Consider the following 17,911-nt stretch of genomic DNA (forward strand, 5'->3'; position numbering starts at 1 on the left):
GGACTCAACTCCACTTTCTGGCCCGAACACCATAACCCTTAATCCCTTTATTCTTCAAAAAACTACCTATCTTTATCTTAAAAACATTTACTGCTTCACTGGGCAAGGAATTCCATAGATTCACAACCCTTTGGGTGAAGAAGTTCCTCCTAAACTCAGTCCTAAATCTACTTCCCCTTATTTTGAGGCTATGCCCCCTAGTTCTGATTTCACCCACCAGTGGAAACAACCTGCCCGCATCTATCCTATCTATTCCCTTCATAATTTTATATGTTTCTATAAGATCCCCCCTCATCCTTCTAAATTCCAACGAGTACAGTCCCAGTCTACTCAACCTCTCCTCGTAATCCAACCCCTTCAGCTCTGGGATTAGCCTAGTGAATCTCCTCTGCACACCCTCCAGTGCCAGTGCGTCCTTTCTCAAGTAAGGAGACCAAAACTGAACACAATACTCCAGGTGTGGCCTCACTAACACCTTATACAATTGCTGCATAACGTCCCTAGTCTTAAACTCCATCCCTCTAGCAATGAAGGACAAAATTCCATTTGCCTTCTTAATCACCTGTTGCACCTGTAAACCAACTTTTTGCGACTCATGCACTAGCACACCCAGGTCTCTCTGCACAGCAGCATGTTTTAATATTTTATCATTTCAATAATAATCCCTTTTGCTGTTATTCCTACCAAAATGGATAACCTCACTTTTGTCAACATTGTATTCCATCTGCCAGACCCTAGCCCATTCACTTAGCCTATCCAAATCCCTCTGCAGACTTCCAGTATCCTCTGCACTTTTTGCTTTACCACTTATCTTAGTGTCGTCTGCAAACTTGGATACATTGCCCTTGGCCCCCAACTCCAAATCATCTATGTAAATTGTGAACAGTTGTGGGCCCAACACTGATCCCTGAGGGACACCACTAGCTACTGATTGCCAACCAGAGAAACACCCATTAATCCCCACTCTTTGCTTTCTATTAATTAACCAATCCTCTATCCATGCTACTACTTTCTCCTTAATGCCACGCATTTTTATCTTATGCAGCAACCTTTTGTGTGGCACCTTGTCAAAGGCTTTCTGGAAATCCAGATATACCACATCCATTGGCTCCCCGTTATCTACTGCACTGGTAATATCCTCAAAAAATGCCACTAAATTAGTTAGGCACGACCTGCCCTTTATGAACCCATGCTGCGCCTGCCCAATGGGACAATTTCCATCCAGATGCCTCGCTATTTCTTCCTTGATGCTAGATTCCAGCATCTTCCCTACTACCGAAGTTAGGCTCACTGGCCTATAATTACATGTTATTATTATATGTAACGATGCTTACCAATTCACATGACTATGTCTCACTGGCTATCATTCCTGGTGTGTGAGCTGACCTGGCCTTGGGCGACTTCCAAATCAAATTAATATTTTTCTGAGTACTCAGCTGTGTCCTATTGTAACCTAACGAAGCTTTGTTCCATATCCCCTGGCCAATAGGTGGCTGAGGAACAACGTTCCGCTCACTGAGCTCGACGGAGCCCGGCTGTCAGCTGACCGCAGCAAACTTTCTATTGCCCGTTTGAAGTTGGTGGATATCGGTCGTTATGTCTGTGTGGCCGGAAACGAAGCCGGGGAAAGGAGAGGCGAATTCAATGTCACCGTTCATGGTACAACACTTCTTCACAGCCACGCCGTTTTAGTGACAATTCCATTGCCGGGGGGGATTCAGGTTTTGCGAGTGTTGCGATCAAAGCTGGTTACTCACGTCAGCAGAATTATCTTCCAGGATGCGCAGTGCTGTGCTTTGGAATTACTTTAGAGGTTTGATTAAACAATCCCACACCATTAATTTTAACACCTCTTTGATGAAGGTGACATTTTATACTTGTTCACACGATACATAAAACCTGAAGTTTTGAAGAGGCAAACAAAGGAAAGGCCATCACACACCTCCAAGCCCATCCTGATCCCAAATCACGAGTAATCGAGAACTCTGTCTCTCTGAGTTCATGACCTAAAAATGCTTGGAGTTTTCCCCTCCCCTCATCCCAAAAGCTAAATAAAGCAAAGCTTTATAGAATATAGAAAGTCAGAGAGATCTGGGTGTGCAGGTCCACAGATCTTTGAAGGTGGCAACACAAGTGGACAAGGTAGTCACAAAAGCATGCGGAATGCTTGCCTTCATTGGACGGGGCATCGAGTATAAAAACTGGCAAGTCATGCTACAGTTGTATAGAGCCTTGGTAAGGCCGCGCTTGGAATATTACGCACAATTCTGGTCGCCACGCTACCTGAAGGATGTGGAGGCTTTGGAGAGGGTGCAGAGGAGGTTTACCAGGATTTTGCCTGGTCTGGAGGGTGTTAGCTATGCAGAGAAGCTGAATAGATTCAGACCGTTTTCATTAGAACGACGGAGGTTGAGGGACGATCTGATAGAGATCTACAAGATTATGAGGGACATGGATAGAGTGGATGGGCAGGAACTCTTTCCCAGGGTGGAGGGGTCAGTCACCAGGGGGCTTAGGTTTAAGGTCCATGGGGCAAAGTTTAGAGGAGATGTACGAGCAGGGTTTTTACACAGAGGGCAGTGAGTGCCTGGAATGCGTTGCCAGGTGAGGTCTTGGAAGCAGACACATTAATGGCGTTCAAAAAGCATCTTGACAAATACATGGATAGGATGGATATAGAAGGATACGGCACTGAGGTTTTGACAAAGGTTGGTATCATGACAAGTACAGGCTTGGAGGGCCGATGGGCCTGTTCCTGTGCTGTATTGTTCTTTGTTCTTTAATATTATCGTTACACCTTCTAGTGTATCTGGAGTCAAAGGCCTGTTCTTCAAGCCGTGCTCTCCTTCCCAATGAATTGGGAATTATTTCTTTATGCACCTCGCGTCTGGCAATGTCACGAACCTCGGGGAGGGGGACGTGTTAGTGGAGACTCTCATAGGACCTTAAGGCCTAGGTACAGAAGTAGGCCATTCGGCCCATTGAGCCTGCTCCGCCATTCAATGGGATCACAGATTAGGTCTGTGGTTGCGGGATCACCCACTTGGAGCATCAGCAGTCACTGTACTTGGGGTGTTAATAGCCCAAATAACTTTGCAATGAATCATTACTTACATATAAATCTCAGCTGGTTCCAAGCCAGCTGGTTTGGCTTGCTGCTGGATAAATAACGAAATGCACAATTTAAGTGAACCTGGACTTAACCATCAGATAGATCAAAAAGACACCACAGAGAAAATGTTGCCCCTCCTTCCATCTCATGTTGCTGACACTGGCTCCTGAGATTCTCACTGCAGAGCATCAATACCTGCCCTCTCTACATCGTTAATACCGCAATTCCTGGCTCACTCACTCCCCATGCAGAATATTCTGATCGTTCACTGTGATGAGCTGTTCCGCTGACTCTAGTGACGAGATTCTACCCGCTGCGAGATTCTCCATGATGTTGCCTATCTGTACCTTCATCTATGGAATCTCCTATAACAACCATATTTCTACACTTTGCCTGCCACCATACGACATGTCATGACAATCGGCATTAATCAACTATCTCAATTATCGTAGAATCATCGAAATTCACAGCACAGGAAGAGGCCATACGTCCTGTTGTCCCTGCGCTGGCCCTTTGCAAGAGCAGCGGTGCTTCATTTCACAACCCCACATGAATGAATGAAAATCGCTTATTGTCACAAGTAGGCTTCAAATGAAGTGACTGTGAAAAGCCCCTAGTCGCCACATTCCGGCGCCTGTTCGGGGAGGCTGGTACGGGAATTGAACCATGCTGCTGGCCTGCGTTGGTCTGCTTTCAAAGCCAGTGATTTAGCCCTGTGCTAAACAGCCCCAGTATGGGTGTGTGCCCCTCTAGGTTGTCCATCTCCCTTTTAAAATTATTTATGGAAACAACTCCCGCCAATTTAACCAGCACTCCAGATTCTGACACCCTTCACAACATCTGCATCCTTTGTGACGATTTTCTTTACAGGCCCGACTTTTCCTGAGCTAACCATTTACATTTCTTTGTAAAATGTTTTAGGGACCAATTTAATTCTACCTGCAAATCTTGTCACCTCTCCTTGCCTCTCACATTAACTTTCATTAATTGCCTTCTATATTTTCTGCAGCCTGCCTGCTTATTAATTGTATCTTGTGCTATAGCCCAGGGTTTAGAGAACCCCAAAGTATATCATGGAGTTCACCTGACCCACAACTTTTAATAGATTGTGGTATGGGGAGCACACGGCCCACTCTACAGGTGTGGTACAGCAGAAATGGAAAAGTATTTTTTAAAGCAAAACAATGTTTATTCTATGAACTCAAGTTAACCTTTTTAAAACATACAGTGAACATCTTAGCAACCATCAATTCAAATACAACCCCCAATGAATACAACACTAAGTAATCCTTAATAACTTCCCAAACAACATCCAGAAGATAAAAGAAACACCTTTTAACAGAAGCACATCAGGTTTACATTCACTCCTGAGAACATTTATAATTCTGAATTCACCAAATGATCACGAGATAGTCTTTTCATGGCAGAGAGATCAACAGTACACCTGCTCTGTCTGGCTTCAGCTCCAACACTGAAAACAAAACTAAAACACACCCTGCAGCAAACAGCCTAAAACAAAAGTAAAAAAGCTGACAGACAGCCCAGTTCCAGCCACACTCTGACATCACTGATAAACACCCATTTCTTAAATGTACTTGTGGCGCACAAAGACTCCGTGAGACAAATAGAGTGAAGTCGATGAGGCTTTATTAAGCGTGTCTGTTCCCCAGCAGCCCGACAGTAAACTGGCATGCGGGGGAAGGCACCGGCTTCTTAAACTTCGCCTTCAGGGAGGAGTATGAGGTCAACGGCCAACCAGGACCCGGGATCTGTCAGCCAATGACATTAGGGCTTCCAGTCCCACATGACCCCCAATACATACTACCACAGTAGTCTCACATGACACTTGCTCCTGCCATTTGTCACAAGCCTCCTATTTCTGTTTAATTGAACTTTTATTTCCTTTGTCATCCAGCATTAGCTTTCGGTGCCCTGTATTTTTCTGTTTAAAGGAATATGCTTCGCTTGAACCTGAACTATCTCCCGCCCCTCAATGCCCTCCATTATTCTGCTAGTTGGTGCTTTAACACGCACCCCCCGATCCAATATTCCTGTGCCAGATCCTTCGTAAGTCACTGAATTGTTTTTTAAAAAAATTATTTTTATTCTCCTTTTTCACATTTTTCCCAAATTTACACCCACCAACAATAAACAATAATCAGTAACAAATATGTCAATCCCCATATCAATAACAACGATCCCATCCTCCCACCAAACCCCAAACATTCGTCCGCATGTTCACATAAACAAATGACGAAAAGGAATCAGGAATCACCCATAGTCACCATTAACACGCACCGCCCCCCACCCCCCAACCCTCCCACCCATCCTCCTTGATGTGTTATGTATCTGGGATAACACAGGCTGCAACTAGATGCAGCTTTGACCAAAAGATACTCCAGAAGTTGAAGTTAGTTCAATCTGATTTATTGAACTAGTAGCAGTTAGCACAGTTCTCTATGAGTTCGACTCTCTGCTAACCTAAGTGTGGTTACTCTGTCTGACTGAACCAGACTAGCTCTTAGCCACGTGCTGGAGGTGTGATACTGTACATACACCCGACTCACCCTGTAGATGTTCATCAGTGGAAAGAGGCGGAGTGTGAGTGCCTCGTGCCTTTTATAGTGAGATCCCGCCCCTGAGTGTCCTGCCTGCTCATTGGTCATGTCCTGTTCCCTGTGTTCATTAGCTGCCTGTCTGTGCATCATTATGTGCATGTTTGCATGTCATGAAACCCCTCAACTAATGTTCGATGTTATCCAATTCTTGAAAGTGCACAATGAATAATGCCCATGAATTGTAGAACCCCTCCACCCTTCCCCTCAGTTCAGTAAGTCACTGAATTGTTGTCTGAACTTTGTTTTTATTTATTTGTGGCTAGTCCCTCCAGAGGCGAGGATCGCAGGAGTTCAGAGTTTGCCCGTTGTGGTTGGGAAGTCTGTGATATTGGAGTGTACTGTCACTGGAATTCCAGCACCATTGATCACGTGGCTGAAGGATGGACATCCGCTGACTGGAAGAAATGGGAGATTTAAGGTAATTAAAGTCATTGGGGTTGGGCGGAACGGTGGCGCACCGCTGCCTCACGGCGCTGATGAACCGTGTTCGATCCCGGCCCCGGGTCACTGTCCGTGTGGAGGTTTGCACATTCTCCCCGTGTCTGCGTGGGTCTCACGCCCACGACATAAAGATGTGCAGGGTAGGTGGATTGGCCACGATAAATTACCCCTTAATTGGAAAAACAAAAGAATTGGGCACTCAAAATTTTTTTTTAAATGTCATTGGGGTGAATTCTCCGCGGGCGGGATTCTCTGTTGTGCTGGTAGCGTACCCCCACCCAGGGTTTTCTGACAGCATGGGGTGGTTGCAATGGGAAATCCAAATGGGAGCAGCGGGAATGGCGAATCCCGTTGCCAGCGACGGCCCCGTGCCGGGAAACACACGGCTGGGGAGGCGGAGAATCCACCCCTATTGCTGTTCAACTTGACTTTAAATACAGGATAACACAACACCTGTCCACAACACAACACCGTTTAGCTCAGTTCAATGACCGAGCTACATAGATCTCCATGACCTTCAGCAAGGCAGCCAAATCTTTATTTCTTCCAGTTTTCCAAAGACGCTGGCTTAGCAGTCAATTCAGGGTGGTTTGCAGGTGTTAAACAGGCCACAGGGCAAGAGTCTTACACCCAAACCGAAAGCCCGGGGATCATCGGAAATTGGTTGACTGGCCTCACTCTAATAATTGCGACTCTAATAATAGCTCACTGGGCTAAATCGCTGGCTTTTAAAGCAGACCAAGGCAGGCCAGCAGCACGGTTCAACTCCCGTACCAGCCTCCCCCAACAGGCGCCGGAATGTGGCGACTAGGGGCTTTTCACAGTAACTTCATTGAAGCCTACTTGTGACAATAAGCGATTTTCATTTCAAGGCTGTGGTATGACTAAGTTAGGGCGCCAGGCTCGTCCCCTCTGCAACTCTTTCTATTGTAACAAATCTGAGTTGTTTTGTCAAGTCCAAGACTTGTAAACTGCCCTTGAATCTGGGGAATCTCCTCTTGCACCCCTGAACGAAGGACATCTGCCATCTTTACCCGTGACTCCAGATCTACAGTGATATGGTTGACTCTGAAATGGCCGATCCAGCCACTCAGGTCAAGGGCAATAACTGCTGCTCCAGCCAGTGACACAAAGAAGAATGAAAGGGACTTTCAGAATGCCTTTCAATTTTTTCCAACTACTCATCATCTGCTTGGCTTCACAGATTGAGAGAGTGACTCCAGAAGACGGGGGCATCTACTCCTGTGTAGCTACCAATGCAGCAGGCGAATCGCAGCAAGATGTCAAAGTGACTGTGCATGGTAAGTGTTGCTGGCCCCAAAGTTGGGAGGATAAGTTGCAAAGCAACACACCATATAGAGAACCATGATTAAATGTAGAGCTTTCCTGTGGCTTAACATTGTGTCCATAATCCCTCTCATGGGGTTAAACGCCAAAGGAATCAGTCCACTTCTTTGACTTATAATTCCAATTAACCAAGCCTCTTCAAATGTCTGGAATTCTCTTTTACAAATCACTCTGCATGCGATTTAATAGAAAGGTTTCTAAGTGTCATTTGTGGCGGGTTTTGCTGGGAGTTTCCCATCGGCTCTGTTGGTGAGTTCCCCACTGCTATGCTCACATATTAAGAGAAAAGAACAAAAGGACTATTGGCCTTCATATGCAATAGGTCATTGGGCGCGATCTACAACCAGAGCGCAACGTGGCCAGTAGATGCCAGATGAAGCCTCCCCTTGGGTTCCCAGCAGTCACGACGCCTCGTGGGATCTACCCAAGTCCCACGAGACGTCGGGATCAGCAATCCGCCCACAATGGGCGGGGCCAAGCCGCACTTAAGGCCTACTTACCCAGTATCTACCGGTGTCCCCAGGAAGGCCACAGCTGGGTGACGTTCAGTACTGATCCACACAAAGTGGGCCAGGCGGAACGGCACCCGGGGGGCCTCCACCTTCAAAGATCGATCCACATGACCACCTAGGTCCCTCTGCCCCCGTACACGCTTTAGAACTATGCTTTAACGCTGGATTTTATGAGGCGCTGTACTACCCTGAGTGAAAAGTCAGTTGTTGGCCTGCCCATCAGAAATCTGGCTGCCCCGCATCGATATTACGCTGAGGACAGCCTTAATCAATTCGGAATGATATCTCCGCCCTCATCTGGTGGAGGAAGCGGGGAGGGGAGTCCCAGCCCTGGGAGGGGAGCCCCGGCCCGAGGGAGCTGCTGACCTGTCTGACTGAGCAGTGCCCACTGCCGCACTAAGGCAGCCTCAATGATGAGGAGGTGATGGAGTCCACAAGGTGTAAGCTGCTGGGCTGCCTGCCTTGTTTGACCTTCCACTGTCACGGGTAAAATAGAGGCGGAGGTGAAATGAGGCTCTTGAGTGGCCATTAATAGACCTCAGGATGGGTGAGCTGTCTGATGCCTCGTCCACTCACTGTAATATCGGATGCCGGGTAGGTGAAGGCAGGGTCCCCTGCATTATCTTATGAGCACCCCGCCTTCAAACACATTGCGGGGCTGGTGGGGGCGGGGGGGAGCAGAAGTAGTGGGGATGGGGTGATGGTGGGCCCCCCCCACTCTCCTCCCCATGAGTTATGAACAACGGGAAAACCCGTTGACAACTGCAGGGTGGAAGATCCCACCAGCAGCCAATGGCAAATCACCTCTGTGCCGCAATACATGTCGCGGGGGGGGGGGGGGGCGGGGGTTGGAAAACCCGCCCATTGTGTTAACTGTGAGTAATTCAATATGGCTGCTTTGTGTTTATCTTAGAATGTGTCAGTGGGAGTTTATAATTAAATTATATAAATCCTGTTTGGTTTGTGGGTTTCAGAGCCTCCTGTTATGGATAAGTCGGTGGCTACGGACAAAACTGCAACTGTGAATTTCCCAGCATCCTTTGAGTGTCTTGCCTCTGGGATTCCGCCTCCTGGTAAGTGTGAAAATGAAAATGAAAATCGCTTATTGTCACAAGTAGGCTTCAAATGAAGTTACTGTGAACAGCCCCTAGTCGCCACATTCCAGCACCTGTTCGGGGAGGCTGGTACGAGAATTGAACCGTGCTGCTGGCCTGCCTCGGTCTACTTTCAAAGCCAGCGATTTAGCCCTGTGCTAAACCAGCCCCTGGACATCTGTCAAAGGGATCAGGGGAACCTCATTGACCTCCTGTACATCATTGGTGTGGGTAAACGTCATTGTTAACTTCAAAAGCTAAACCTCGGTAAATAACTGAACTTAAGGGGGTGGGATTTTCCGGTCTGCCAGCCGTGTGTTGCTCGGCGGAGCACCCTCGCCGGCAGCAGGATTCCCCGGTCCCACCACCTGCCCATGGTACTTCCCATTGTGGCCAACCCACACTGCCGGGGAAACCGCGGGTGTGGGTGCGATGCCGGCTCAACGGAGAAGCCCACCCAAGATATCGGCAAGAAATCAATGTTATGCTGTTCGGAATTGTGAGTCATTGCAGCCTCACAGCGCCGAGGACACGCGTTCAATCCCGGCCCCAAGGTCACTGTCCGTGTGGAGTTTGCACACACTCCCCGTGTCTGTGTGCGTCTCACTCCCACCACCCAAAAAGATGTGCGGGGTAGGTGGATTGGCCACGCTAAATTGCCCCTTAATTGGGAAAAAAAAGAATGGGCTACTCTAAATTTATTTTTAAAACAGGAATTATGAGTTATGCCTTTTAAAAATAAAACTCAGTTTGTTTTCATTTCTGTCACCGGTGTGGTTTTCCATTGTAAACCTTAATTTTCTAATGAAATTGCCCACTGACTTTTTAGAGAACCCAGTTCTTTTTTTTCCAATTGAGGGGCAATTTAACGTGGCCAACTCACCTAACCTGCACATCTTTTTGGGTGGTGAGGGTTAGGGTTAGAGACAGGGAGAATGTGCAAACTCCACACGGATAGTGACCCCGAGGCCGAACCCGGGTCCTCGGCGCCGTGAGGCAGCAGTGCTAACCACGGTGCCACCGCGCTGCCCAAATTACCCACCGATTCTGCTGAACTTTGCCAATATTTTCCGCATCCTTCGTCCAGGCAGCCGAGAGAATGAAAATCCCAAGTGCGTTTTCAAAACCTATTTTTAGAAATTGAACCCATGTGCACCTTCAGCGAGGTTTATCTTTTCTGTCGCTAACTAACCTTTGTCACTGTGCCATCCAGTGTTGACTTGGTTCAAGGAGAACCAGCTGATCACGCGTGTGGCTGGTCGCCGTGTGGTGGAGAGTGGAAGGACTCTGAGGATAGAGAATGTCCAGCTGTCTGATAGAGGGCGGTATCGCTGCGTGGCAAGCAATGTGGCTGGCAGCGCCGAAGTGCAATATTCCTTAAGGGTTTACGGTGAGCTGGATCCCGTTATAATCTCACTGTTTATAATAATGTGCCGAGACACTGGAGTGTGCGATGGCGCTAAGTGGCAGGGCGTGGCGGAGCGCGCCTGACTCCTCCATGCTATAAGATGCTGAAGGCAGCCATATTGTCATGGGGGGAGGTGCGGAGGCCATGCTCTTTCTCACAGTAGGGAAGGCAAACCCAAGGAGTGTTCGCCTCGGTCCGCACTCACGCGCCATTGGCGGAGTATTTTGGTGCAGCGTTGATTGGAGATGTGGAGGAGGTCTGACCAGAACGGCCGTAATCTGTAGATGTCCAACTGGCGAACACAAGAACACAAGGAATAGGAGCGGGAGTAGATCACCTGGCCCCTCCGAGCCTGCTCGGCTAATCATACAGTCGAGACTGATTATTGCCTTCAATTCCACTTCCCAGCCCATTCCCCATATCGCTTGATTCCCTAAGAGAACTGCCCATCCCAGTCCCAAATGGATTCAACAATGGAGCATCCACAACCCTCTCGGCTAGAGAATGCCAAAGATTGACAACTCTATTGAGTGCAGTCGCTTTTCAGCTGAGACTCTGCCCCCCTGTTTTAGAATCCCCAGCAGCAGGAACAATCTTATCAACGCCCACCCGATCAAAGCTCCTTCAGAACCTTGTACGTTTCAGTGAGGTCACCTCTCATTCTTCTAAACTCCAGCAAATAAGAGTTTCAATTTGTTGAGCCACCTATCATGGAACCCTCATGCCAGGGACCAGTTTAGTGAACCTTTGCTGTACCGCCCCCAGTGCAAGTATATCCTTCCTTAAATATGGAGACCAAAACAATACACAGTATCCCAGAGAAGCAATGACAACAACAACACTATTCACATGACGAACATCACATTGTGTCTGTATTGGTTTCCCATTGAAGCTCCAGTTGTAGTCATACATCCCCCAGTAATAGCATTAGGATAAGTGTGGTACTTACACTGACGGACGTGCCTAGTTCCCATTCTTGGGAAAGGGTCCATGGAAATACCTCTCAAGGTGCAGTCTCAGAATAAGAGGTGGACATTTAGGACTGAGATGAAGGCTGGAATACTCCAACGGTTGGGATTCTGTTCCCGCTGGTAGCGCACCTCCGACCGCGGGTTTCCAGCCGGCATGAGGTGGCTCCAATGGGAAATCCCATTGGCAAGTGGCGGGAATAGAGAATCCCGCCACCAGCGAAGGGCGTGCCGCTGGGAGGCACGCAGCTGGGGTGACGAAGAATCCCAAGGGTAGACAAATTTCTTTCATCAGTGGGCGGTGAATTTTTGGGATTCTGTGCCCTGGTCCCATGTTCAGAACGGGATTGATTGGTCACTAGATATTAAAGATGACAAGGATTATCGGGATAGTGCACGGGAAAACAGCGTTCAAGTAAATTAGCAGCCATGATCCAATTCAATGGTGGAGCAGGCCCAAGGAGCTGAATGGCTTCCTTCTCCTCCTTTGTTCAATGTAGGTGACCCTCGCCGCTCCTGGTATTCTCACTGATCGAAAGCCTTTGTTTGCAGCCCCACCAGTGATCTCGACCACTCCTGACCTGGTTACTGTCCTTGTAAACCAGCCAATAGAACTTCAGTGTGAGGCTTCAGGAACCCCAACCCCCAAAATAACGTGGTTGAAAGACAATATCCCTATGTCCAAGGTGACGGAGGGGTCGAAGGTCAGTGAAATTTGCTTTTGCAGGTTTTATCGATGCCTTTGAGCTTATTTGAATATATTAACGTGCATGTTGAAGAATTAGACATATATATCCTCAGAATCTCTCTCACCCCCAAGGTGAGCGGTGATCTATGAGGGGGCTGGGGACCTTACTATCTGGTTCCCTGTTTCCATCTGTTTGTCTCAATCTCTCCCTCCTCTTTCCCCGAAACCCTTTGCCCCACCAGCAGATAGTTATTGAGATCTCTTTTTATCATTTAAAAAAGCCATTTGCTCTTGGAATGGGAGTGCCGGTGGCCTAAATGGTCATCCCAAATTGCCCTCGAAGTGAACGGCTTGCTCGGCCATTTCAGAGGACAGTTAAGAGTCGGCCACATATAGGCCAGGCTGGGTAAGGACGGCAGATTTCCTCCCCTGAAGAGCATTAATGAAGCAGATGGATTTTTTAAAAATATGTTTTTATTAAGAATTTTTCAATAACAATATTTTCTACCTTACAAACAAACCCCCCCCCCCCCGCCCCCGTAACAAAACAAAGAAAAACGAACTTGCGCGGCAAACCATGAACATGGCAAATCAATAAGATACAAAGCTTTGTACAGTGGATTCTTCCCGTACATATCAGTTTCCAGATCCTACCATGTGTTTTCTTGTTCAAATGCCCCCCAGAAAAAAAAAACCTTCCCCCCTCCCTCCCCTCTCCCCCCCCCTCAACCGCTGTTTCCCCCCCCCCCCCCCCCCCACCCCACCCTCCCTGGGTTGCTGTTGCTGCTGTCCGACCTTCCTCTAACGCTCCGCGAGATGGTCTAGGAACGGTTGCCACCGCCTGTAGAACCCCTGCGCAGACCCTCTCAAGGCGAACTTTATCCTTTCCAACTTGATAACCCCTGCCATATCATTTATCCAGGCCTCCACGCTGGGGGGTTTCGCCTCCTTCCACATTAGCAATATCCTTCGCCAGGCTACTAGGGACGCAAAGGCCAGAATTCCGGCTTCTTTCACCTCCTGCACTCCACTACTCCAAATAGCGCTATCCCCCAGCCTGGCTTGACCCGGGCTTTCACCACCTTAGATACTGTTCCCGCCACTCCCCTCCAGAACCCCTCCAGTGCCGGACATGACCAAAACATATGGACACGGTTCGCCGGACTTCCTGAGCACCTTCCACATCTGTCCTCCACCCCAAAGAACCTGCTCAGCCTCACCCCCGTCAAATGCGCTCTATGAACCACCTTAAATTGTATCAGGCTAAGCCTGGCACACGAGAAAGAGGAATGAACCCTACTTAGGGCATCAGCCCATAGCCCCTCCTCAATCTCCTCCCCCAACTCCTCCTCCCATTTACCCTTCAGCTCCTCTACCAAAGCCTCCCCCTCTTCTTTCATCTCCTGGTATATCGCCGACACCTTGCCCTCCCCGACCCATACGCCCGAAATCACCCTATCTTGAATCCCCTGTGCCGGGAGTAGCGGAAATTCCCTCACCTGCCGCCTCACAGACGCCCTCACTTGCATGTACCTGAAGGTGTTTCCCGGGGGTAGCCCAAACTTCTCCTCCAGCGCCCCTAAGCTCGCAAATGTCCCGTCAATGAACAGATCCCCCATTCGTCTAATCCCTACCCGATGCCAGCTCTGAAATCCCCCGTCCATCCTTCCTGGGACAAACCGGTGGTTGTCTCTAATTGGGGACCACACCGAAGCTCCCGTCGCACCCTATGCCGTCTCCACTGCCCCCAGATCCTTAGCATTGCCGCCACCACTGGGCTCGTGGTATACCTTGTCGGCGGAGCGGCAGCGGTGCCGTCACCAGCGCCCCCAGGCTTGTTCCTTTGCAGGACGCCATCTCCAACCTCTTCCACGCCGCACCCTCTCCCTCCATCACCCACTTACGGATCATTGCCACGTTGGCTGCCCAATAGTAACCCTCCAAATTCGGCACCCCCAACCGTCCTCTGTCTCTGCTACGCTCCAAGAACCCCCTCCTTACCCTCGGGGTCTTGCTTGCCCACACAAATCCCGTAATGCTCCTGCTTACCCTCTTAAAAAAGGCCTTAGTGATCATGATTGGGAGGCATTGGAATACAAAAAGAAATCTCGGGAGGACCACCATTTTAACCGACTGTACCCTACCCGCCAGCGAGAGTGGCAACATGTCCCACCTGTTAAAATCCTCCTCCATCTGTTCCACCAACCGCGACAAATTAAGTTTGTGCAGTGCCCCCCAGCTCCTAGCTATCTGAATCCCCAAGTATCGAAAGCTCCTTTCCGCCCTCCTCAATAGTAGGTCGTCTATCCCTCTTCCCTGGTCCCCCGGATGGATCACAAAGAGCTCACTCTTTCCCATATTGAGCTTATAGCCCGAAAAATCTCCAAACTCCCGTAGGAGCTGCATAACCTCAACCATCCCCTCCACTGGATCCGTCACATACAGCAACAGGTCGTCTGCATACAGCGACACTCGATGTTCCTCTCCCCCTCGAACCACCCCCTTCCATTTCCCTGACTCCCTTAACGCCATGGTCAAAGGTTCAATTGCTAATGCGAACAGCAGAGGGGACAGGGGGCACCCCTGCCTCGTCCCTCGATACAGCCGGAAATACTTCGACCTCCGCCGGTTCGTGACCACACTCGCCACCGGGGCTTTATACAGGAGCCTAACCCAACTGATATACCCTCCCCCGAACCCAAACCTCCTCAACACTTCCCAGAGATACTCACACTCTACCCGGTCGAAGGCCTTCTCCGCGTCCATGGCTGTCACTATCTCCGCTTCTCCCTCCACCGATGGCATCATTATCACATTTAGGAGCCTTCGCACATTGGTATTTAACTGGCTACCCTTTACGAATTCCGTCTGGTCCGCATGAATCACCCCCGGGACACAGTCCTCAATCCTCATGGCCAACATTTTTGTCAGCAACTTCGCGTCTACATTAAGGAGCGAGATCGGTCTATACGACCCACATTGCAGTGGGTCCTTATCCCGCTTCAAGATCAAAGAGATTGTCGCCTCCAACATTGTCGGGGGCAGGGTCCCCCCCTCCCTTGATTCATTGAAGGTCCTTACGGGGCTAACAGGTCTACATATTTCCTGTAGAACTCCACCGGGAACCCATCTGGCCCCAGGGCCTTCCCTGCCTGCATGCTCCCCAGTCCTTTAACCAGCTCCTCCACCCCAATTGGTGCCCCCAAACCAGCCACCTCCTGTACCTCCACCCTTGGGAACCTCAACTGATCCAAGAATCGCCGCATCCCCTCTTTTTCCCCTGGGGGCTGGGACCTATACAGTTCCTCATGAAAGGCCTTAAAAGCCTCATTCACCTTCCCTGTCCTCCACACCGTAGTTCCCCTGCCATCTTGGACTCCACCTATTTCCCTCGCTGCCATCCTTTTACGGAGCTGGTGTGCCAGCATCCGGCTCGCCTTCTCCCCATATTCGTAGATCGTCCCCTGTGCCTTCCTCCACTGTGCCTTCCCTGTAGTCAGCAGGTCAAACTCCGTCTGGCGACTTCGTCTCTCCCTGAGTAGTCCCTCATCAGGAGCTTCTGCATAGCTCCTGTCCACCCTTAAAATCTCCCCCACTAACCTCTCCCTTTCCCTGCCCTCTCTCTTCTCCCTATGAGCCCTGATGGAGATTAACTCTCCCCTGACCACCGCCTTCAGCGCCTCCCATACTACTCCCACCTGCACCTCCCCGTTGTCGTTAGCCTTCAGATACCTTTCAGTACACCCCCGCACCCTCCCGCACACTTCCTCGTCTGCCAGCAGTCCCACATCCAACCGCCACAGCGGGCATTGGTCCCTCTCCTCCCCCAACTACAGCTCCACCCAGTGCGGGGCCTCTTCCCCGTCCTAGATCTGGAACGATCTAATGCTGGGTCCAGCACCGTGTTAAAATCCCCACCCATTATCAAACTCCCTATCTCCAGGTCCGGAATACGCCCCAACATCCGTTTCATGAATCCAGCATCGTCCCAATTTGGGGCATATACATTCACCAGTACCACCCCCGTCCCCTGCAACCTACCGCTCACCATCACGTATCGGCCTCCCTTGTCCGCTACTATGTTCTTGGCCACAAACGACACCCCCCTTCCCACCAGTATTGCCACCCCTCTATTCTTCGCATCCAGCCCCAAATGGAACACCTGTCCCACCCATCCCTTCCTTAACCTGACCTGATCTGCCACCTTCAGATGTGTCTCCTGAAGCATGACCACCTCAGTCCCTTGAGGTGCGCGAACACTCGGGCCCTCTTAACCGGCCCATTTAGGCCTCTCACATTCCACGTGATCAGCCGGATTGGGGGGTTACCTACCCCCACCCCCCACCCCCCGCCGACTAGCCATCTCCTATAGGTCAGTCCCGTGCTCGCGCCTCCCGCACCCTCCAGTCCCCCAGGCGGGGGACCCCTGACCACCTCTTCCATTTTCAGTTCCCCCTCGGACAGTGCAGCAGCAACCCTAAACTCCACCCCCCCCACCTGCCACAGTCCAAAGATGTGCAGGTTAGATTTCAGAGGATTAGGTTAGGTTTCAGAGGGTTTTTGCAGACTCGATGGGCTGAATGTCCTCCTTCTGCGCTGTAGAGATTCTATGGATTTGAATTTTTGTCTGGGGCATTAGTCCGGGCTTCTGGATTACCAGTTCAACAAAATTACTGCTGTGCGACTGTCCCCACGAGACTGAGCCTGACTTTGAAATGTTTTTTTTTGCTCTCCGCTTATTCCTGTTGGAGGTTCAGATTCTGTCCTTAGCCAGCGCTCGTTTCTCTGATTCAGGAACATACTCCTGTGTCGCTGTAAATCCGGCTGGAGAGGACCAGAGAGAAATTCGCCTGCAAGTGCATCGTAAGTAGATTTGAACCACTCTTGAAATAAACTTGATAACAGGTTATTAAGGTTGACTGGTGAAACTTGCTGAGGTAGCTGATTCGTTCAACTGTCCATTGGCGACATGACACACTGCCAGTCGGGTTATCTGGTGTGAGTGTGGGGCTGTATCAAGCTGGTTCCTTCCTGCAGCAGAAGGCAAAGAGCTGATGAATGATGAGGTAACAATCCGTTGCTTTAATTAACCATCTGTCCCTCACTCCAGACGGCATTTGTTACTGTAGCCAGCAGTGGATTACATAATGATAATCACGTGGGTTCTGAGCTCTTGATCAAATAATAAGGACATGGAAACTGTACGGGGAAAATAACATGTTTCCCCTATTTAATGAAGCTTCAGATCTTTGCCTTCTCCAGGATCTGATCAGGCATCTATTCTGCCTGATTTTGTGGAGGGGTGAAGTCTTCGAAAGCATTAACTCGAAGACTCCAGATCTCGAATAACGACGAGTCAGAATACAGGTGGGAGATAGAGAACCTAGTGGAGTGGTGTAGAGACAACAATCTCTCCCTCAATGCCAGCAAAACTAAAGAGCTGGTAATTGACTTCAGGAAGCAAAGTACTGTACACACCCCTGTCAGCATCAACGGGGCCGAGGTGGAGATGGTTAGCAGTTTCAAATTCCTAGGGGTGCACATCGCCAAAAATCTGTCCTGGTCCACCCACGTCGACGCTACCACCAAGAAAGCACAACAGCGCCTATACTTCCTCAGGAAACTAAGGAAATTTGGCATGTCCACATTAACCCTTACCAACTTTTACAGATGCACCATAGAAAGCATCCTATCGGGCTGCATCACAGCCTGGTATGGCAACT

General features: G+C 49.5%; 1 protein-coding gene across 1 annotated transcript in view; it reads left to right on the forward strand.

Moving 5' to 3' along the window:
- Positions 1-17,911, forward strand: part of LOC140399244 (hemicentin-1-like) — a 492,970-nt gene that overhangs the window by 241,659 nt on the left and 233,400 nt on the right. Inside the window, 7 exon segments of the mRNA XM_072488667.1 lie at positions 1,490-1,659; positions 5,994-6,148; positions 7,376-7,472; positions 9,005-9,103; positions 10,338-10,514; positions 12,053-12,204; positions 16,940-17,051. Of these exon segments, the coding sequence (XP_072344768.1) occupies positions 1,490-1,659; positions 5,994-6,148; positions 7,376-7,472; positions 9,005-9,103; positions 10,338-10,514; positions 12,053-12,204; positions 16,940-17,051 (962 nt within the window).

This window comes from Scyliorhinus torazame, chromosome 22, assembly GCF_047496885.1.
Source record: "Scyliorhinus torazame isolate Kashiwa2021f chromosome 22, sScyTor2.1, whole genome shotgun sequence".
NCBI lineage: Eukaryota > Metazoa > Chordata > Chondrichthyes > Carcharhiniformes > Scyliorhinidae > Scyliorhinus > Scyliorhinus torazame.